General features: G+C 42.3%; 1 protein-coding gene across 4 annotated transcripts; it reads left to right on the top strand.

Moving 5' to 3' along the window:
• The first annotated feature begins 11678 nt into the window (after positions 1–11678).
• On the top strand, positions 11679–20185 carry LOC122926817 (zinc finger MYM-type protein 1-like). Of its 4 annotated transcripts, XR_006387722.1 has the most exons (3): positions 11679–11869; positions 19648–19775; positions 19858–19887. XR_006387722.1 is itself a non-coding variant. In XM_044278318.1 (2 exons), exon 1 carries the CDS (start codon positions 18067–18069, stop codon positions 19309–19311), a length of 1245 nt encoding a protein of 414 aa, XP_044134253.1. In that variant the 5' UTR covers positions 18047–18066; the 3' UTR covers positions 19312–19775; positions 20068–20185. The 4 variants fall into 4 exon arrangements, 2 of the variants coding, with proteins under 2 accessions (XP_044134253.1, XP_044134251.1); XM_044278318.1 differs by lacking the exons at positions 11679–11869; positions 19858–19887 and adding an exon at positions 20068–20185 and having other exon boundaries at positions 18047–19775; XM_044278316.1 differs by lacking the exon at positions 11679–11869 and having other exon boundaries at positions 18047–19775.
• Positions 20186–23872: the final 3687 nt, after the last annotated feature.

Genomic DNA, 23872 nt, shown 5'->3' with positions numbered 1-23872 from the left:
AAACAAACGGTCTGACTAAAAATCATTATCCAACATTATCCATGTGTCTACTAACAAGCCTATATTTCATTCATTCATAAATTTCATTCATTTCTGTTATCAATTGTGGAGTGTATGTTGAGGTATTTTTTGTGAAATTATGTTTTACGTACGGCACTGCAGATCTCGCTGTTGAAAGAACCACATCTTTTTCCTGTGGACCAGTGGGGTACCTGCAATAGAGGCAGATGCAACTGCTATGGGGCCTTGTGGGGGAGCCTGTTACGGAACTTGTTCTTCTCTTGCCTGTTACAGCGGCTGCTGTGTGCCGCTGTTCCCCTGCTTACCGCCGCGGTCCCGGGCGCCGTGTTCAGTGGTGATCTGCCGCCAGTGTTTCCTTTCAGCCCTGGCCACAGCATGCTTACTGCTTGTTTCCTGCAGCATTTCCTTAGGGGCTGGCGCACGTCACCTCTTGTGTTTTATAGGTTCGATCTTGTGACCTCGCCAACCAATCCTAGCCCCCCTGCACATATATAAGTGGCTCAGCCCCCTTACCAGATGCCTCAGTGTCAAGGTCCTTGTGTCCTGCTAAGGTTCCTGATATCCGCTTGTGTTCCTGTGTTCCTGACTTGTACTTGTGTTCCCGGACTCTGCTACCTGTTTGATTCCTTGACTCTCCTGTTGCCGACCCAGATTGCCTGACCTGTACCTGTGCCGCCGGCCCTGACCTATTGCCTGCCTGACTTCGCCTCTGCCTCATCCTTCGGTCCTGCACTGTTGCTCCTGTTAACAACTCAGCTTGCTGACAATGCCTGTACCTCTGGTACCTTTCTCAGGTACCTCCTGGTCCACCTGGACCAGCTGCCTCGTGTGCCTATCCTCCTCAAGAGGTAGCAACCTGGTTTTCTCCTCTGGAAAGTCTATCCCCACCATCAGGGGTACTGTGAAGATCGAGGTATTCACTTAGAAAATGCCATTAGAGGAGGTAGGACAGGTGGCACAGTGGGTTCACACCCGCTTGTTCGTGACATTGCCCATGAGAAAACACTGCATTTATATACAGCCCCCACTAGGCGGAGCTCAATGCAATGAGATTATTACAGTTTCCATGGCAGTTGTATTAACTCCGATTCATGAGCTCCCTCTAGTGGTGGCTGCAGGCAGCCAGCTAGCTTTGCAATAGAAGAGAAGCAGGAGACTTAATGTATTTTTGCCAGTTTTCTGATTCAGATTCATTGAGAAATATGGTGTTTAGAATGAGCGCCATATATTTTAAGCACCTATTCCACTTTTTCCGACATAAAAGTCAGATTAAGTGGGAGAAGCCAAGGCAACTTTTTTATTACAGTTTTTATTTAATTAAAATTTCCTCCATTTGATTGACTGGGAAACTAGGTGTAGAGGGCCGATATTAACGGGGTCGTCCGGGCTTTTACTATTGATGACCTATAGGTCATTAATGTCAGATCAGCGACGGTCCGACATCCTACACCCCCGCCGATCTCCCGTCTCTCTTCCTGTTGGATGCTGCAGTCTATGGTCTTTGCCGCCTATAGAGACCTATGAGATTTGTGTACGCTCCTGCTGTGGACTCATCTTTATCCTCCTTCATCTACAATGACGTAAAGCGACTTTTTTAATGGAGTTTGAACCCGGCTTCTTCTTGTCTTAATACAGAGACTTGTCAGGCAAATCTTTAGTTGCAGTGTATTTTTGGCACTAGCTGCTCACTGAATTGCCTCAGCTACAAGATTTTGTCCTAGGCCTTTAACTGCATTTCCCATATCAAAGAGCGCTGTCTTTATCACTAGGTCACTCCATTTGGTAAGTACTCTGACATGTAAGTGGTAATTTCTTAATAGGTTTTGATTCCGCCTGCAGCAATCCACACTAGTTGTTTTAGTGCCTCATTAACATTTGATGTGATGACGAATTCCCTAATTGTTAATAACTGCTGATGCAGAGGTATTTTTTTTAAGCTTGAAACCCACTCATTGCTATAAGTATCATATGTCAATAGCCTAAAAAGGTCTGGCTCTAATAGTAAAGCATATACTATTGTCATTTCCAGACCTTAATATTGGAAAGGTTGCTATATTTCAGTTCGGTGAGTACGACTCCGGTTTAAGCACCCTGTCAATTATTAATTTATGCAACCAAATGTATCTTTTGTGAATCATAGCTAATTTGTGCCCATAGCACATACCTCGAAAAGTGGACAAACAGGAGTTTCAGCTCTACCATAGGATGATTTTTCATACATTAGTTCAGCGATCCTAAATTGTGCAAGGTCAGCTAGTTTTCAAAACACACAGTTTATTTCTTTGGGATACAAAATTATGAATAATAATAATATTATATATTTCATATGAAAGGATATGATACAGATACAATGGAGATGCAATCCAGTATCTTCTTGGACTTTATTTTATCTTTAAATAGAGTATGAGATGACAGGAAATAAAAAAAAAAAAATTTGTTATCCCAATTTTTTAGACTGCGTTCGCATCTACAGCAAGCTGCCGGATGCAACGGTTTATGTTTGGCTGGGAAGCGGTCGGATCACCGCCGGACTTCACTACAGTCAATAGGGATTATAGATGAGCAACGTATTGGAAAATTTAATTCAACTGCTTCGACGAATTTAAAAAAAAATTAGCATTGTGATGAATTACTACTTCGTGAAGCTCCTTTCCTCGTGAAGCTCATTTCAGTAGAAGGTGCAATCACAGGGAGCGGCGATAGCGCAGCTCCCCATCATTGTACCCCTCAGATGCCACGTTCATACATGATTGTAGCATCTGATATACATAACACGGTAAAAATTACTTACCTCATACATTTGCTCAGAATGGTTGGCATAATTCACCGTGCAGGGGATTTTGTCCTAGATCTTCAAGTAAGTATGATTTTGTTTTTTGCACTATTTCAGGTTAAATCGGATACATTTGTCTTGAAATTCGTTCAATGGGGATCTATCAGTGACTACAGAATCCGGCAATGCTGGATCCAGCGAAATGTCATAACAGCCTTCCAGATCTGCTGTCAGAGATATGAACACAGCCTAATTTGCAGGACTTACACCTCTTTCACACATCTGTGACAAAGTAGTCAGTGTTTCATCCGTGAAAATGTCCATAAAGGAGGATCTGTATTTGCTCCGAGTGTCACTTTCTTGCCCTCGGTGTGTCTTCTGTATTCCATGTGCACTGCAAGGTTTGAAAGTTAGTTTCCAGAGCATCTCCTACCACTGGTCCATGAAAATCACTGAAAGAACACTGATGCATCACGGACCAAAGTAGTGCATGTGTCTGTAGTTTTCCCACTGATCCATGTTCAGTGAAAAATCATTGATGTGTAAATAAGCTCATTAATAGGTACGTCAATGGGTACATCTGCTGTCCATGGAGAACCTCAGCCTGGATCTTCACATTAAAGGGGTTGTCCACATTGTACAATTTCTTTTTGTTGGGACTTGGCTTCTTGAAAATAGGCTGATCATATGGTGTTATGGTACTGGGGTGACCAGTGATCAGCTTTCATTTGCAGGGGGACCTTGCAGCCAATGTTTCAGGGCAGAAAACCCACAAATACTGTAATGCACTAGGCCAACAATTAAAGAATAAAATCAGGACTTTATTGTATAAATAGATAAAATACACTAAAAAAACATATAAGAGGTGCTGATACTAAGGTACTACATAATATTATAGCACATGGTACCCTGCCAGCTGGACTAATCCTGGGGTCAGCAACAAATGGGTAACAACATGCAATTGAGATAAGAAAATATTCCAACATGGGTAGAGCACCGGACACCCTGACATACGTTTCTTCTGGGAGGTAAATGGGGATCATCTGTAGTGCATTTTATATGTCAACCACTAAAGAAATAACATTGACCACAGCAGAAAGTTAATCAATAAATGTTTTAGTGTCTCATTACACTGTATGCCCAAACGCTAGACACATCACTTCTTGTGTATGCATGTCCTACTACCACCAACATACAGTATCTACTACCACTAGTCCCATCTTCTGATCCCCTCTCCCAGGTCACTGCATATTTTCTCCATTGAATTACAATGAGGTTAATCTGAGTACAGATCCTCAAGTCAATCAGTTTCAGCTCTGGATTTCTACCGCAGGGAGGGGGAGCATGGGTTGGCATGTGGTTATCCATTGATACCAGTTGTGTTGTGCGGTGGAAGAGAAGAAATAAATGGCTTTTATCCCTCTGGTGGGGCTGCTAAATTTCTTAAACAATTGAGTCTTGGAAAGAATAAGGAATTGTAGAAAGTAGTTTTTTCTCCTTGTGTTTTAACCACATTGATCAGTAATGCACATGTTCTACCAGCAACAAGGGACTTATCTTACAATCCACTCCTCTAAGGTTTGCTTCATCATTCTTGTGGTTTTCATCTTCTTACATCTCCATTTTTATAATGGAATAATTACTAACCTTACTGGGAATTAATCATTTGCTCCGTAAAGCGAGTAATAGACAGTATTAAAGCTATTCAGAGGAATTACAAGAAACAGCTGTTATGTTTAAAAATCAAAAGGATTTTTATTTTTTTTTACACTCAAAGGAGAAGTCGTGAACATTTTAAATTAGTGATAATTGAATATAATAGGTTATGGTATTTCTTGTTCATCTTGCTTCTCTTGATAATGCCAATTATTGCTGTCCATAAGCAGGGCAAATACAAATTGGTGAATCAACTACATTTCAAGCAAAATGGATCATATGGAACACCGATATGGGCCTCTACAGTGCCAAACCGTAGCCCCAGAACTGCATCTCAGTCAGCCAACCAGCACCATACTGCTGATGAGAGGCAATATTTGTCCACAGATTCTCTGGTTTGGCTGAAATGAGCTGCTACTTTTTTCCCCATGGAGCATTGCCTGAAAATAAGTCTCTATACACCTCCTGGGTGTCTTCTTCAGTGAAGAACAGTACACTCCCCTCGCCATAGGCAGTTACTAAAGACATATTACATGCAAATCAACTACAGCCTCAGATGTGATATAACTAACATTCCTAATTGGCACTATGCCAGCTACTGTTTTTCTCTCTCTTTTTTTTTCTGTCCAGGAAGTTTTAGGCCTCGTTCAAACACATTGTTTATGTTTTTTATCTGGCAAGTTTTTTGTGGGTCTAAAAAAAAAATCCATGCATGTGTTTTTGGGGGGGTATTTTGTTTTGGTCACATATGGTTGAAATTTTTTCTGGCTTTGTTTTTGATTAAACACTCAAAAGAAAAAAAATGCCTTTAAAAAAATGCAATGGATCTAAAAAATGCACCAGAAGTAAAGAAAACACCACTACCTTTGTACTGCTTTTCAGAATTCTTATAGACTTACAGCTAACATCTATTCCAGATGTGATGTTTTTTCCCTAGAAAGGTATCTTAAAAAAGTGAAAAAAATAAGAAAATTGGGGAAAACACTGCAATTCACTGCAATTCACGTTATTTGTGAAACTAGCCTACGAGATAAGCAACATATTTAAAGGGAAATATTCACATGTTCTCTCAAACATAATTATTAATTATTACTCAGTATTTTAAGAAGGAGATATGCCTGTAACAACAGTGGTGTTGACTATATAGATATTAGCTTAACCAACAACATAATGCCTGTGCTTTACAGTCCACAAGATGTCTACCGTCCATGGAAAAAAGGATTCGGCATATCTTATTTCAACCCATCTGCCCCTCCCTATTGAAATAAACCTTCACTCTTTTGGTCAATCCAGGCATGTTTGTTAGCTGTCTAATGTATAGGGCCAACTTAAAGGGGTTGTCCACTTCTTTATAATATAGCTCATATCCTCAGGATAGGTCATCACTATCTAATTGGCAGGGGTCTGAAACTCTGCACCCCCACTGATCAGCTGTTCTGCAGTACCTCCGACGGCAGATGTTAGAGCTAGAACTACACTGTTCCATCTGTTGTGAAACGGATGGAGCTAAAAGCACTGTGTCCATTGAAGTGAAAGGGAATAACCAGCTTCATCCACTACCCAACAGATAGAACTGTGTAACTCTAGCGCCAACATCTGGTGCTGGAATTGCCGCAGTAATTCAACAGCCAATTGGTGGAGGTGTGGAGTGTAGGACCTCCATTGATCATACAATAAAAGCCTATCCTGAGGATCACTTGTAACAGAGTGGACATCCCCTTTATCTACTATTATAATATAACATTGCTTTCTGGAAGAGAAGGACTACAATTATAACTTAGTTCATAGAACTGGAGAACTAGGGTCCTATGGGCCCCAGAGCAAGTTTGGACAATTTTCTGTGTATAATAAACAACCCTCCCAAAATTGCAAATTACATCACCATATAAAAAAAAAAAAAAAAAGTATACTAAGGGCAATATTACCAACATATAAGGGCCAAAAATCACCTCCACACCATGACCACGTATTACAACTGAATAATGCCACCATACTTTTACTGAATAAAAACTACTGTATGCAGACCAATATTTCCACCATGCAATGACCATATTATAGTAGATACTGGTATCCAGGGACTCTGTCGACCATATAACTGAATGCAATACAGGAAAATCTAATGACTCGCATGTAATATTCTCTCTGTTTAGATTTCAGTAGTAAGGAGTCAGAGCAGCTGCACTTGTATTTTCTCTTGAAGACATTTTGCTAGTCATCCGACTGGCTTTCTCCATTAGAATTTGTGAAAATCTCAGTGTCACCGCCAGACATCTGAGAAGCTCTGACAGACGTTCTTCAGAACCTCCTGCTTGAGGTTCTTTTGTTTTGCTTTCGTTTTGTCATCTTGTTTCCCTCTCTCAGCTGTTATCTAGTTGCACTGATTGCATCCCTTTAAATTCCCTCCCATACTGGATCACTTTGCGGTTTATACAACGTCCTGGAGTGTGTACATGCTGGATGCTACAACTGATGCTTCTACAGATAAGTCTGTTCATTTATTTGTGTTTTCCTGTTTGCTTGATCCTAGGTCACCCTGACTCCCTCCGTATTAAGTGTAGGGAGCCGGTGGTCGTGTCCCCTCACTATTATAGGGCGTTCAGGTGTCATACAGTCGAGGCACGAGGTCATGCAATTTTCTATCATAGAGATCTTTGCATGGGCTGAGAAGATAGGGAGAGTTTCAAGGCTTAAATAGGGGTCTCCCTTTTGATCCTTAGTTTCAGATCCTTATTTTTAACTTTTTGTTTTCTGTTACACCATCCGTGACACTTAGTTTCTGCTCTCTGACGGGAGTTGTTCATTTTCCTTTACTTTTCCATTTAGCCAAGACCATCTTGAAGACCTCTTCCAGAATTGAATGCATAGGCTCATGACTTGTCCAGAACACTCTATACCCCCCCCCCCACCTCTACACAAACTCCCCAGCCATAATGCCCCAGCTGTAATATGCCCGAGGCAGTAAAAAATACTTTTTGCTCTTCTTGCTTCCTGCTGTCCACTGCCCAGTGTAGGCTCGAAGCAGTGATGTAATTGCACCACTTGCCTCAGGACACTCATGTCCCAACCTCTAGTAGGCCACAGGTCTAATGCGGCCGTGGCTTACTAGCAGTGAAGACTCTGTTCATTTTTCTATTAGAACTATTTATGAAACTGGATCACTCTTCTAAACAGTTTCAGACTGGCTCACTAGTGTACCACGGGATCTTCCGGTGGGCCCAGGCTCTCATAACATTGTGGGACCCAAGGGTCAGGGAGAAAACAAATCATTCAGAGCTGCCTTTGATAAGGCAAGATAAAATAATCCTTTAATAGTCCCACCATGGGGAAACTCGCAGTGTAAAAATAAGTGATATAGACAATACATCTCATAGAATTCAGTCTCTGGATGGAATGATATCCATAGGAACCTGTAATCAATGAGTACAGTCTAACTCCGCTTGGGTCGGTGTTGGTTGTAGAGCCTTACAGCAGCAGGGAGGAATGACTTCCAATAGTGCTCCTACTTGGAGTGAAGCAGTCGGTCAATGACGGTACTGCTCAATGCTATTACCGTCTGATGCAAGGGATGAGAGTTCTCCAGCATGAAGATCAGCTTGAATAGTATCCTTCTCTCATCTACCACCTGCACTGGTTCTAGGGGGCTCCCCAGGACGGAGCTGGCCTTTTTACTCAGTTTTGTCAAGTCCCTTACTCTCCCTGGTTGAGATGCTGCTACCCCAGCAGGCCACTCTGAGGAAGTCGAAAAAGGCCCTAAGAACTGTCCATTGCACTCCAAAAGCTCTCAGCCTTCTGAGCAGGTAAAGCCTGCTGTGGCACTTTCTGTATAGCGTGTCCATGTTATCTGCCCAGTCCAGCTTATTATTGAGGCGTACACCCAGGTACTTATAAGTATTCACTACCTCAATGTCCATACCCTGGATGTCCACTGGTTTAGGAGGATGTCTGTGCTCACTTGCCGTTAAGGTCTATTTCTTTGCATCAAAATCTATTAGACGTTATTGATGATATGGGGGTTTGTCCCCAAGAATAATGTCCTCTGGTGGGCCCAATGAACTCCAATCGGACTCTGCCTGGTAATGACTAGAGATCTTGAAGAATCCTCTGGTTATTTCATGTGCAAAAAGACAGAAGGTAGATACAGTAATTCCTCCTCAAACAGGGATTAAAAGAAAACCTAGAAAAGCAGCCTAGGCATGTGTGGTCACTCTATGTTGAATTATTGGGAACAGATAATCCATGTTTTATCACATGTCCAGTTATTAGACCACCTTTAATTTATAAAATATTTCTTATATGGATGTAAATTTGAATTCACTAATATTCACCTTTTTTTTTTTTTTATATAGCTTCAGGCTATATGTCTATCATCCAAATATCTGAAACGTCATGCATGGTCCAAAGACTATTCCAGCCAAGTCTCCAGAAGGAAGCCACCTGCAACATGGAAGTTGGCAAAACAATACCAGTGAAGGAAAAATACGTTTCACATGACCTCTGCATACTGCAGGATACTGATATTGTGTCAAAATAGCTCCTTATTAAAATCATCTTGGAGACATGGAAGAAGCGGTAATGATAAAATATTTTTTCCTGATAAATCCATGAATGTGTTTGTTTACCTAATATGAATTAATAATCATTGTTTTAAATAATTTATAAAACCTGCATCCTGTCTTTGGCACTTGTCGCAGATTTCTTGTGGATCTGCTGTGTAGATTCCACTCTACAAATCCGCAGTAAAATATAGTACAATACCCGTATGCATGTTGTGGATTTTTTACATGTGGATTTGCTAATGCAGATTGGACTTTCCACTTTGCAGCATACACATTATCTTGCTGATTGTACACGGATTGGCCATGGATTTCTTCTATTAAGTTTACAGGGGTTGTCCTTCTTCTAGCAGCACCTGTTGAGGGAAGCATACTTATCTGCTTCCCAAATGCTCTGTTTTGGCTTAATAACTCCACTTCCGGCATGGACGATGTTGACTCATAATCCAACACTGTTGTGACGCTTGAGGACACGTCATTGCTGCGGCCAGTCATTTGCTGTAGCAGTGCACATGATCCCCGTTCATACCAGAAGTTTACGTGCGGGTAACGAAGCGCAGTGAAGACAGCTGTGGGCATCAGTTTGCCTCCGATCAGTCTCCATTCCGCTCTGGAGGCGGACACCAAAACACTGCTTGCAGCGTTTTGGTGTCCGTCTGATGAAACGGAGCCAAACGGATCCGTCCTGGCACACAATGTAAGTCAATGGGGACGGATCAGTTTTCTCTGACACAATCTGGCACAATAGAAAACGGATCTGTCTCCCATTGACTTTCAGTGGAGTTCATGACGGATCCGTCTTGGCTATGTTACAGATAATACAAACGGATCAGTTCATGACGGATGCAGACGGTTGTATTATTGTAACAGATCCGTTTTTGCAGATCCATGATGGATCTGCCCCAAAACGCGAGTGTGAAAGTAGCCTAAGACTGGTCTGATCCATCAGAAATGGATGTGTATGAATTCAGCTAATGTGGATACTATATCTCCTTATGGAGAGCGCCTAAAAGGCGTAAGGAGTCTTATAGACAAGGCAACGCTCCTTTGGAATTCTGGGAAGAGGGTTTGTAAATGAGCTCTTAGCAAGCCCTGCCTCTAATGCTCTTTCACTTTGCACCAGGCACCTGGTGTGAAAGGCGTTTTAAACAAGTGCTGATCGACTATATTGTTTATTGGCCCTGCATTGGTCCATGCAATGGGACCCTTATTCTACTAGATACAAGTTCTGACTTTGGTGATTCTAAAATAAAACAAAAAAAAATTAAATAATAAAAAATGGAGTCATTTAAAGAAAAAACATGTCTGGTTATTCTTGTTTGCCCCGAATAGCAGATTGAGTGATGGGGGACTTTGAACCCCACAGTAATTCCAGCTCTAGTTTAAATGTAGAAATACTGTGCAGGCAGAGGCTTAGGAGAAGCACTTGTGCCTTAGGTACAGTAGATATACATTTTGTTATTTGACGATGAATGTTATTCCATTTGTAGACTTTACCTTTTAGAATCCTGAAAGGAAGCAATGCGCTGAGAATAACCCTGTGTCCGTACAATGTAAAAAATATTTATCTCATACTTAATTCATAAAATATTTGCAGAATGTCAACTCCTAATTCTCTTTATAACACATTAACATTTTGATACTGATAATTAAGCCCATTTTATACCCAACATAAAAATTAGATGTGGTCTATAGGGTTGGAAATGTCTGATGAAGTCCTTACTTATTATTATTAAAAATACTTGAAAGTGCTTAGGACTTGATAGCAGATTCACATTGACCTTTATATTTTTTTTTTTATTCTTTACTTCACTATAGGAATTTTCTATAAAAATGGCTACACTAGTGTAATCCAACTTTTCCTATCTATAGATTGATCTATCTATCTATTTATTATCTATCTATGTAAGTATCTATCTATCTATCTATCTATCTATTATCTATCTTCTAACTATTTATTTATCTATCTATCTATCTATCTATCTATCTATCTATCTATCTATCTATCTAAGAAAAAGCAAATGGAACTTTAGCCCTTGTTGTAAAAAAATAAATAAATAAATATATATATATATAGCCTCTTTTGACTGCCTTTATACTTTCTAATATCTTTGAACCTTTTATACTTTTATACCTTTTAACCCGTTCATTTGGATATAGTCATTAGTTAACCTTTCCTAAGAAGCCATTGTCGCTTGAAAGTTAATCCTCTTATCCAGTAAGTAAAGGACAAGGAATAGTTTACTTACTGGATCAAGAGATTGTCTTTTTTTTTAACAATGAGACCTTGAGGAGGGGTTTGTACCAGGGGCGTAACGATCGCGGTCGCAGAGAGTGCGACTGCGACCGGGCCCGGCGGGAGGGGGGCCCGCTGCAGGCCAGCAAGTGCTTGCGGCGGCAGGCGGGCCCTGCGAAACTAATCTGTGCTCACTGCTTGATTCACCTGCGCTCACGCTGCCTGTGTGTACCGTCCTCCCTCACTCAGCTGGTGCTGCCGTGCCGCTCCTCCGCCGGGCCCTCCCTCAAGCTACACACGCCCACAATACACCCACATGACCACGGCCGCGTGACCCGTCCCTCCGCTCACGCGAGATGAGAGTCTCTGACGTCAGGACAGGAGAGTAGACTCTAGGCGCACAGGCGCCCGCCAGAGAGCAGATTTAAAAGAGGCAGAGCCCCGCCCCCCAGCAGTGTGTGCCTGTGCCAGCACAGATTAGAGGGCTCAGGGCACGATTCTCCGAGGAAGAAAGAAGAGGACGACCGACAGACAGACACCAAGGGCGAGCGCTGGGCATTGCAGCAGAAGTACTGCACTCCAGGACCATCTTCTCCTGCCTCACTGCCTGCTGGACTGGTCTATAGACTGGTAGGTAGTATTAGTAATGCAATGATTCATCCATGTTGTCCCCTGATCATCCATCCCATCCGCCACACCCCCTGAATTCAGACATTATTATCGTCTGAAATCAGGGCTGGAGTGGGGCCGATGGATGGATCATCAGTGGACGGTAATAAATTATTGCTGTTCACTCATCATGATCCATCCATGATCCGCCCCACCCGCATCCTGATTTTAGACATTATTACCACCCACTGATCATCCATCCATCCGCCCCACCCACGCCCTGATTTCAGACATCATTACCGTCCACTGATCATCCATCCATCCGCCCCACCCCCTGAATTCAGACATTATTATTGTCTGAAATCAGGGCCGGGGTGGAGCCGATGGATGGATCATCAGTGGATGGACGGTAGTAATGTCTGAAATCAGGGCCGGAGTGGGGCCGATGGATGGATCATCAGTGGGCGGTAATAAATTAGTGCTGTTCACTCATGATCCATCCATGATCCGCCCCACCCGCATCCTGATTTCAGACATTATTATTACCGCCCAGGCGCCCACTGATCATCCATCTATCCATCCGTCCCACCCACACCCTGATTTCAGACATCATTACCGTCCACTGATCATCCATCCGCCCCATGGATGGATCATCAGTGGCCGGACGGTAGTAATGTCTGAAATCAGGGCCGGGGTGGGGCCGATGGATGGATCATCAGTGGATGGTAATAAATTATTGCTGTTCACTCATGATCCATCCATGATCCGCCCCACCCGCATCCTGATTTCAGACATTATTATTACCGCCCACAGATCATCCATCCATCCGCCCCACCCCCTGAATTCAGACATTATTATTGTCTCAAATCAGGGCCGGAGTGGGGCCGATGGATGGATCATCAGTGGACGGACGGTAGTAATGTCTGAAATCAGGGCCGGGGTGGGGCCGATGGATGGATCATCAGTGGATGGTAATAAATTATTGCTGTTCACTCATGATCCATCCATGATCCGCCCCACCCACACCCTGATTTCAGACATCATTACCGTCCACTGATCATCCATCCATCCGCCCCACCCCCTGAATTCAGACATTATTATTGTCTCAAATCAGGGCCGGGGTGGGGCCGATGGATGGAACATCAGTGGACGGACGGTAGTAATGTCTGAAATCAGGGCCGGAGTGGGGCCGATGGATGGATCATCAGTGGGCGGTAATAAATTATTGCTGTTCACTCATGATCCATCCATGATCCGCCCCACCCGCATCCTGATTTTAGACATTATTACCACCCACTGATCATCCATCCATCCGCCCCACCCACACCCTGATTTCAGACATCATTACCGTCCACTGATCATCCATCCATCCGCCCCACCCCCTGAATTCAGACATTATTATTGTCTCAAATCAGGGCCGGGGTGGGGCCGATGGATGGAACATCAGTGGACGGACGGTAGTAATGTCTGAAATCAGGGCCGGAGTGGGGCCGATGGATGGATCATCAGTGGGCGGTAATAAATTATTGCTGTTCACTCATGATCCATCCATGATCCGCCCCACCCGCATCCTGATTTTAGACATTATTACCACCCACTGATCATCCATCCATCCGCCCCACCCACACCCTGATTTCAGACATCATTACCGTCCACTGATCATCCATCCATCCGCCCCACCCCCTGAATTCAGACATTATTATTGCCATTGTCTGCAATCAGGGTGGGGGTGGGGCAGATGGATGGCTCATCAGTGGACGTTAATAATGTCTTGAAAAAAAAAATTGGTATCACTGGAGGTAGTCCATGGATACACAAAAAACCTGCAACTGATTTTTTTTTTTTTTTTTTTTTAAACTTAACTGAGCCGAACAGAGCCTACGGGTGTTAGGTTTCCCCTAAGGTTTTTTTAAGCTGAGACAAAAGTCCTTCATGTAGGAAACCTAACGGAATGCTTTATAGTTTATGGGGTCGTGACGGTCCTGTCACTGTGTGCTTCACTGTGATTGGGTTGCCACGTAGGCAGGCTGTTTGAGGCTGCGCACTGGATGCGGTATCCATTGTGAACAGCTTGTGTATGGTTTTTCTCTACCTGTTCATGTTTTCGGTTTGTTTCCGTGTTGGCTGCCATGGGCAACGTCCGGTGCTTTTGCTTTGTATCCTGGGGTTTGTTACTCCTGGCCTGATACGGTTAATCTCCCTTTTCTGTTCCTGGTTGTATCCATTCAGGTGCGCTTGTTAGGCACCTAAGGTATTATATCCTACATCCGGTCTTTTCTGAGGTCGGCCTGTCTTATGTCTTGCTGGGTGGTTCACCCTTCTGCTCTGTCAGTCCGCCTATGTTTTGCCTTGCTATGCATAGCCCCCTGCTGCTGACCCTAGGGGTCCTGCCATCTACACCTCGGTGTGGTGCCTCCTGGTTCTGTATATTTGTCCTGTTCCTGTCCTGTAGTGAGTCGCCTAGCAGTGCTCTAAACTAGGGTATTCCCACGATAACTTTATTAAGAAGTTCATAGCAATAATGATGTACAGTGGGTACGGAAGTATTCAGACCCCCTTAAATTTTTTACTTTTTGTTATATTGCAGCCATTTGCTAAAATCATTTAAGTTCATTTTTTTCCTCATTAATGTACACACAGCACCCCCCCCCCCCCATATTGACAGAAAAATACTAAATTGTTGACATATTTGCAGATTTATTAAAAAAGAAAAACTGAAATATCACATGGTCCTAAGTATTCAGACCCTTTGCTGTGACACTCATATATGTAACTCAGGTGCGGTCCCTTTCTTCAGATCATCCTTGAGATGGTTCTACGCCTTCATTTGAGTCCAGCTGTGTTTGATTATACTGTTTGGACTTGATTAGGAAAGCCACACACCTGTCTATATAAGACCCTACAGCTCACACTGCATGTCAGAGCAAATGAGAATCATGAGGTCAAAGGAACTGCCTGAAGAGCTCAGAGACAGAATTGTGGCAAGGCACAGATCTGGCCAAGGTTACAAAAAGATTTCTGCTGCACTTAAAGTTCTTAAGAGCACAGTGGCCTCCATAATCCTTAAATGGAAGACGTTTGGGACGACCAGAACCCTTCCTAGAACTGTCCGGCCAAACTGAGCTATCGGGGGAGAAGAGCCTTGGTGAGAGAGGTAAAGAAGAAGCCAAAGATCACTGTGGCTGAGCTCCAGAGATGCAGTCGGGAGATGGGAGAAAGTTGTAGAAAGTCAACCATCACTGCAGCCCTCCACCAGTTGGGGCTTTATGGCAGAGTGGCCCGACTGAAGCCTCTCCTCAGTGCAAGACACATGAAAGCCCGCATGGAGTTTGCTAAAAACACCTGAAGGACTCCAAGATGGTGAGAAATAAGATTCTCTGGTCTGATGAGACCAATAACTTTTTGGCCTTAATTCTAAGCGGTATGTGTGGAGAGAACCAGGCACTGCTCATCACCTGTCTAATACAGTCCCAACAGTGAAGCATGGTGGTGGCAGCATCATGCTGTGGGGGGGGGGGGGGGGGGGTTCAGCTGCAGGGACAGGACGACTGGTTGCAATCAAGGTAAAGATGAATGCAGTCAAGTACAGGGATATCCTGGAGGAAAACCTTCTCCAGAGTGCTCAGGACCTCAGACTGGGCCGAAGGTTTACCTTCCCACAAGACAATGACCCTAAGCACACAGCTAAAATAACGAAGGAGTGGCTTCACAACAACTCCATGACTGTTCTGGAATGGCCCGGCCAGAGCCCTGACTTAAACCCAATTGAGCATCTCTGGAGAGACCTAAAAATGGCTGTCCACCAACGTTTACCATCCAACCTGACAGAACTGGAGAGGATCTGCCAGGAGGAATGGCAGAGGATCCCAAAATCCAGGGGTGAAAAACTTGTTGCTTCTTTCCCAAAAAGACTCATGGCTGTATTAGATCAAAAGGTGCTTCTACTAAATACTGAGCAAAAGGTCTGAATACTTAGGACCATGTGATATTTCAGTTTTTCTTTTTTAATCAATCTGCAAAAATGTCAACAATTCTGTGTTTTTCTGTCAATATGGGGTGCTGTGTCTACAATATGGGGTGCTGTGTCTACAATATGGGGCGCTGTGTGTACAATATGGGGCGCTGTGTGTACATTAATGAGGAAAAAAAATGAACTTAAATGATTTTAGCAAATGGCTGCAATATAACAGAGTGAAAATTTTAAGGGGTCTGAATATTATCCGTACCCACTGTATATCATGAAAAATACCCATTTAAAAGAAATGGGTATTTTGACACTTGAGGCCACAAGGAGACACGTTATACTGTATGAATGCTGCCACTGACTCGGGGACTGCTCTGGAGTGGCACCTGGCAACTACCTGCAGCCAAGCCTATCCTCACCATCAGAGGCTCTAGTGAAGACCAGGTAGTTGCTTAGTCACGCCCCTCCAGAGTATAGCCAGTCAGTGGCGCAGTGGGTCCACACCCGCTGATCTGTAACAGTAACTGAGGCACTCCTGTTATTGTCTTGTACGTCTGTTACCTTGTATTAAAATTCCCTGGCCCTTGATCCATTTCGCCTGTTTTCTTTATGCCTGATGTCACAAAGGTGCGCTTAGGTCTCCGGCATGTGACGGGTCTGTAGGCTCAGTTCGGCTCAGGTTTGTAACAAATCTGTCCTTTTCGTTCTTCTGTACCAATAATGGAGTAGTGTCTCCCCAACAATTGGGGTGTGCCTCACTAGTGAGTTCTGTATTTCAGTTGGAAAAGAACTGTTTTATGCCATTGTTGCCGTTTTTTCAATCTCAAAGTCTTTAAAACTCAGGCAATTTTCATATTTAATTTGCAGATTAAATACATTTGTGTCGCAGCAACTAACCTAATCCACCATAATGTCGTCTTACCATCATATGAGTGGCTCACAAAAACGCAAAAGAAAAAGGGAAGATGAGAAAAAAACTCAGAAACTCCCAAAAATAAGCAGCTATTTTTCACAGGCTGCTGGTGCTTCTGGTGGTTCTGCAACTACTGAGACCATAACTGGTCAGTGTGAGGACATAAGTGAGAGACCTTCTACTAGTACAGTTATTGAAAGCTCTCAATCGTTGATGGAGGAGGATAGTATCCACAGTGAAACATGTAGCTTCAGTCCTAGCATTGAAGAAGTGGAGCCGCATACAAGTGCCAGTATATCTGAAGTACAAGAAAGTTTAGAAAGTGAAGATGCTGGCACTGTCTGTATAGAACGTACTTTACTTGGAGAAAAGTATGTTACAGATAGGGGACATTTTCCCATTACAATAAAAGACCCCAACATAAAAAAATGTATTCTTTCTAATGGCCCCTGCAGACCTAACGGGCCATTTCCCAGAGATAACGATAACAGGTGTTTCTCTGAGAAGTACTATGACAGAATTACAAAAGCAGGCCATAAGATTCCTGTCATGTGGTTATGCTACTCTCCAAAGCTAAACGTTGCTTATTGCGAGCCATGCTGGTTATTTGGTGATCGTAAAAGATTAGGCTTTGAACCTGCATGGGCTAAAGGAATAAAAAAATGGCAAAGGCTCTCAGCAAAAATACAGATTCATGAAGCTTCCCAAGCTCACATGGACGCTTGTATTGTGTATGATCAATGGAGGAGAAAAAAAAACATAGATGCAGAGACTGAAAGACAAATTTTAAAAGAGAAAAACTTTTGGCGACAAGTCCTTCATCGAATAACCAATGTGACCTTAACCATGGCAATGTCTAATCTAGCTTTCCGTGGTCATGTCGAAAAAATAGGCGAGAGTAATAATGGCAACTTTCTCTCTATTGTAGAGCTGCTCGCAGAATATGACCATGTTTTGAAGGAGCTACTACAGTTACCGCAGGGGACAGCTAAATACCTAAGCCCCAAAATACAAAATGAAATAATAGATATCCTTTCAAAAAAAGTAGAAGAAGGCATTGTGAGTGAAATTAAAGCCTCCAATTTTTATTCAATAATTATGGACACAACACAAGATGTTTCTAAAGTTGACCAATTAAGTCAAATATTCCGATATGTGACTGTAAGCAGAGACAAAACCCAAAGGGCAACTGCTATAGCTATACAAGAAGCATTTTTAGGTTTTCATGTCGTAGAAGACCCTAGTGCTGCAGGACTTGAAAATGACATTATAAAATGTATAGAAAGTAGAGGTTTACAGCTATCAAAATGTCGGGGGCAGGGTTATGATGGTGCTGCCACCATGAGTGGAGTATACTCGGGTGTTCAAACTCGCATTCAAAAGAAAGAAAGAAATGCCTTGTACATTCACTGTGCAGCCCACAACCTTAATTTAGTTCTACAAGATGCCGTGAGCCACGTACCTGAGGTGTCAAGATTTTTTGAGGTGATACAGAGTTTGTATGTTTTTTTTGGAGAAAGTATCACCCGATGGTCTGTTCTTCAGTCACTAACCACTGAATCCTCTGTGACCCTAAAAAGACTGTGCCCAACACGATGGTCATCCCGTTATGACTCGCTGCTTGCCCTACGCTTTCGGTTTGTTGATGTCCTTAAAGCACTGTCTAAATTAATATTGACTTCGACCAAAAGTAAAGAGAGGGAAGAGGCCAGGGTCCTTAGGAATAAAATTGAATCTTTTGAGTTTGTCTTCCTACTTGTTCTACAGAGTAAAGTTCTGGAGCATATAAATGCAATATCAAAGGTTCTGCAGTCAGAACATATGGATCTGTGCAATGCAGCCCATTTAATTCATAATGCCATTGAAGCTCTTAGCAGCTACAGGAAGCAATTTGAAGATGCTAAAACAACAGCTATCAAACTTGCTGAGAAGTGGGGAATTCCTGCAATGTTTGTAATTAAAAGAGTGCCCAAAGTAAAGCGCCATAGTGGGGAGCTATGTTTGGACGAAAGACTGCAAGACCCAGAGAAGAGATTTAAAACTACTATTTTTTATGCTACTTTAGATGTAATAACATCCCAGTTATCAAGCAGATTTGGTAGCATGAACACTGTAGTTGAAAGATTTCGGATCATTCAGCCACGTGTGCTGGCGACTGAATCAGAGGATAACTTGTTTCAAGCTGCACTGCAATTTCAGCATTATTACCAAGATGACATATCTTCCGATTTCGCAGGGCAATTGGTTAGTTTTCGGAGCGCACTGCAAAATGAGAACTCTGAGCTCCACACAGTTAAAGATTTGGCACACCTGCTTATAATTGACAATGCTGCTTTGTCATCTACCCTACCGGATGTATGTACAGCTTTAATACTTTTCCTCACATTACCAGTGACGGTGGCATCTGCAGAAAGATCATTTTCCAAATTATCTCTGATTAAAAATTACTTGAGAAACAGCATGTCACAACAACGGCTTTCTGGCCTTGCCCTTCTAAGCATTGAGAATGAAAGAGCAAGAAAACTGGACATTCCAGCTATTGTTGACAAATTTGCTGAGTCTAAAGCGAGACGGCGCAACTTCTAGTAATATGTATTTTGCGTAAGTGAGCAGTTTGTTGGGTACAGGGAGTTATATTATCAAAGTTCATACTAACCCAGTTCAATTTATTCAACTTTGGTTGTACTAAACAGTTAACTAGTTTGGTTCTATTTTAGCTGCCTTCTTTTTGGTAACAATGATGCAGATTAATAAACAATTCTGATGTTGTTACACTCTAAAACACAACGACCGCCTTTGAACTATTTGAATACAGCACTGGTTTCTGCACAACAAAAGCTTAATATCAAAAAGAAGGCAGATGTTACCAACATCAAAAATACTTAACATAATTACTAAATGCTACCATCTCCTTTCCTACAGTGAGAACAAATTGGTTCCTTTCTACTTGATGCCTCCTCGTTGGACCTGGCTGGTTAATTTTGATGTTTCATTTGGATTTCTGTTCTGGTTGAGAAGCACAACTCGTGCTTATTCACAATCAAATTTTGGTAAGTAAAAAATTTATATAATTTTATATTTAACATATCTAATTATGCAACTTAATAAATGCTACCATCTCCTTTCCTACAGTGAGAACAAATTGGTTCCTTTCTACTTGATGCCTCCTTGTTGGACCTGGCTGGTTAATTTTGATGTTTCATTTGGATTTCTGTTCTGGTTGAGAAGCACAACTCGTGCTTATTCACAATCAAATTTTGGTAAGTAAAAAATTTATATAATTTTATATTTAACATATATAATTATGCAACTTAATAAATGCTACCATCTCCTTTCCTACAGTGAGAACAAATTGGTTCCTTTCTACTTGATGCCTCCTCGTTGGACCTGGCTGGTTAATTTTGATGTTTCATTTGGATTTCTGTTCTGGTTAAGAAGCATGACTCGTACTTATTCACAATCAAATTTCAGTAAGTAAAAAAAATGTATTATATTTGAAATTCTTATCTAATTAGGCACCAAACTGACAGCCAATATTCTGTGATTATTATATTTTTTAATTGTAGGTGATTTACCAAGATATGGGTCAAGAAGCTTTATGCCTTATGTGGAGAATCTTTGTTCTGGAACGCTTTTAACATTTTTTTCTATATTTTATATGGTAACATTAAAAAAAAAAAATTAAAACCCCTATCTCCTTCTATTTAATATTCAACTACAACACTTTCAAACCGGGAGGGGGTGGAGTCTTGGCGGGGGTGGAGTCTTGGCGGGGGTGGAGTCTTGGCGGGGGTGGAGTCTTGGCGGGGGGGCCCCAATTTAAAGTTTGCCCTGGGGCCCATAGAACTCTAGTTACGCCACTGGTTTGTACTGTGATGGGATTTCTATTCATAAGATAAGATTTTACAAGTCATTTACATGAATGAGTGCTGGAGTGCTTTTAAATGTCCATTTACACTGGACAATATACAAGCAGATTGTCAGAAGGAAGAGTTCCTTCCCGTCAATCTGCTGATCACCTAGCAGAGGAGACTGGTGCATTTACATGCAGTGATCTCCTCCATCGTATGGGGGGGGGTGATCCCTAATGCCATCGCTCTTTCCCGGCAGCAGATCGTGTTTACACAGCTCGATCTGCCACTGTGAAACGATGATCTTTTGTGCTGCACAAATGATCCAATTACCCAATGGACAAGGGTTTCACTCGTTCATCGAGTAATCAGCGGTACATTTACACCGTCAGATCATCGCTAACAAGAGTCACTATAAACGCTCGTTAGCAATTATCTCTTCTATTCTCAGCCCCTGTAAAGATTTAAGATAGCCGTGCACATTAGATGAATGTTAGGCCTGTTTCACACTACTGGCATTGGTTCAGGCAGGCTGTTTCGGCAGAGAACAGCCTGCCGTAGCTATCTAGATCCGGCATTGCTGGATGTTACTGAGTTGCCAGCCGGCCCCATTGACTATAATGGGGTCCAGAGGTGATCCAGCCATTACCTGGCAAATATGCCAGGAATTGGCTGGACAAATGGGGACAGCTGGCACTGCCAGATCCAGATAGATCCAGTAGGCTGTTCTCTGCCGAAACAGCCTGCCTGAACCAATGCCAGTAGTGTGAAACAGGCCTAACATTCATCTAATGTGCATGGCCATCTTAAGGGCCCTTTACAGGGGCCAAGAATTCAAGAGATAATTGCAAACGAGCGTTCGTAGTAACTCTTGTTAGCGATGATCTGGCGGTGTAAATGTACCGCTGATTACTTGATAAACGAGTGTGAAATAGGCCTTAGCTGAGCCCACTGATTTGGTAGGACTGACAGACCATCTGATGTACATGGCTTTGTCCCAACTGTCCCCTGACAGAAAATGTTGGGGGAAAGAAGGATCGCTTATGTTGCATTTCAAAGTACCCAATCCTTTGTTCTTAATGGAGATAAGTGACTGCCGCGTATTCTCTCCTCCCTATTGTGGACACATTCACGCTCGGCCATGTGGGCATGTGTATGGGGGGGGGGGGGGGAATTTGGAAGGAATAGCTGTCAACTGACTGTTACCTAGAATGAATGGTTACCTTAAAGGGATTATTTCATGATTGATGTAAAAAATTAAAATCAGACATCATATAGTATATGACAATACCTTTCTAACAAAGCTAGAACCAGCCCTGTACGACACTGGCTGGGACTTAAAAGACAGTGCACACTCATGAGCATTGCGGGCACCATAGCCGCCGGATGCCTGCTGTTTGATAGATCCACGGTTAATGTCCATTTAACCCTTCAGATGCCGTGGCATCTGACCACGGCATCTGGATGCGCTAAAACCTGGAAACGCCGGAGCTGGATGCATTGTGCTGCAGCTTCAGTCCTCCTGAATGAACTGAAGCTGCTGCACATTAGTTCCTATTGAGCCCCTGCCAGAGCTCCATATGAATACAGTGTATACTAATGCATTGGAGTGTATGAGAGAAGCAATCTAATGATTGCTTGTTATACTTCCTTATGGGAACTATAAATAAGTGTAACAAAAAAGTAAAAAAATAAATAAAATACTAATTCAAATTCAATAATAAAAAATACACATAATGGGCATCACTGCGTGCGAAAACCCCCTATACTATAAAACTATAAAAATATTATTCCCATACGACTAAAAAAACCGGAAAAAAGTCAAACTGGGTGATTCACAGTTTTTTGGTCGCTTCTCCTCCCACAAAAAATTTAATAAAAAGTAATTAAAAAGTCATACACCAAAATGGTGTCAATAAAAGGAACAGATCGCCCCGCAAAAAATTAGCCCTCACACAGCTCCATACACATAACTACAAAAATGTTATAGAGGTCAGAATATGGCGGCAAAAAGAAAAATATTTGTTTCAAGGTTTAATTTTTTATTTTAGTATAAAAATGCAAGGAAAACTTTACAAATGGGGTATCACCATAATCGTACAGAACGCCGTAAAATAAAATCCATAAAACTGTTGTGATTTTTTTATTTTTTTTCAATTTCCCCATATTTGGAATTTCTTTCCAGCTCTATACGAAAAATTAAATGATGGAATTGGAAAGTGCAACTTGTCCCATTACAAATCTGTAGTGTATCCATCAATTATGGTATAATCCTAAAGGGTTTTACCTAGGAGGGCTAGAACATAAAAAATAATTAAAAATAGCAAAGAAGCATATCTCAAATCCACCAATCCCCTGATGTTCAGCACTTCCTGTCCTGGCTTCACACACTGGACACTACAAAGAGCATTTTGAGCCAGACAGGAAGTGCAGAGGAGCGGGGACTAGAGCACCAGCCGTACTACAGCAGTGGGGGAACAGTCAAACATATTCTGGCATTTTTTTTTCATTCTCTCTAGAAAACCCCTTAAAGGTTTTCCTGCTGCATAAACTTGGTCAAAACTGTAAGTGTATTCACCTAACTTCATTCTCATGTCCCTATTACAGCTAACATTTTGTATGGAGCCATAATAGGGCTACTGTAGAGGCGCACATGGTCTCTACCGTACCTCCATAATTTTATGTACAGGTTGTTTTCTATCGCCTTCCGTACACATCAGACCAAAAAGAATGTGGTGTGTGCCATCAGATATTATAAGTACTATGGCAGTAGTGCTTTTAGAGGAGAACATCTCTGTACCTATGGCACACGAAGGAGTCTGTACAGTTGCACATGAAGAGCTGTAAACCTCCACACATTGCTATCCATGCCTCTGCTATGTGTATGCAGCCTTAGGGCTCATGTACACGACCGTATGTATTTTGCGGTCCGCAAAAAAAAAAGATCCACAAAAAATACGAATGACGTCCGTGTGAATTCCGTATTTTGGGGAACGGAACAGCTTGACCCTAATGCAACAGTACTATCCTTGTCCGTAATCCGGACAATAATAGGACATGTTCTATTTTTTCGTGGAACGGACATATGGAAACAGAACTTCAGTTTTTTTGCGAACCCATTGACACGGAAAGTAAATACGTCTTTGTGCATGAGCCCTTAGATTGTATTCACATGCGACAGATTTTTCAGCTGCAGCTCTAATCTTTTGATCTATTGACCCTACCTTTTGCATGGTGCAACATTTTTTCCACAATGTGTGAATGTGCTTTTCTGAAACCACGATCACATGTAGTAA

The sequence above is a fragment of the Bufo gargarizans genome, chromosome 2 (genome assembly GCF_014858855.1).
Source record: "Bufo gargarizans isolate SCDJY-AF-19 chromosome 2, ASM1485885v1, whole genome shotgun sequence".
Taxonomy (NCBI): domain Eukaryota; kingdom Metazoa; phylum Chordata; class Amphibia; order Anura; family Bufonidae; genus Bufo; species Bufo gargarizans.
This window is presented reverse-complemented; position numbering and strand designations above follow the sequence as displayed.

What these genes read in the sequence shown, in the direction of transcription:
- LOC122926817 (XM_044278318.1), top strand. Translation starts at nt 18,067, where the DNA reads ATGAGTGGAGTATACTCGGGTGTTCAAACTCGCATTCAAAAGAAAGAA.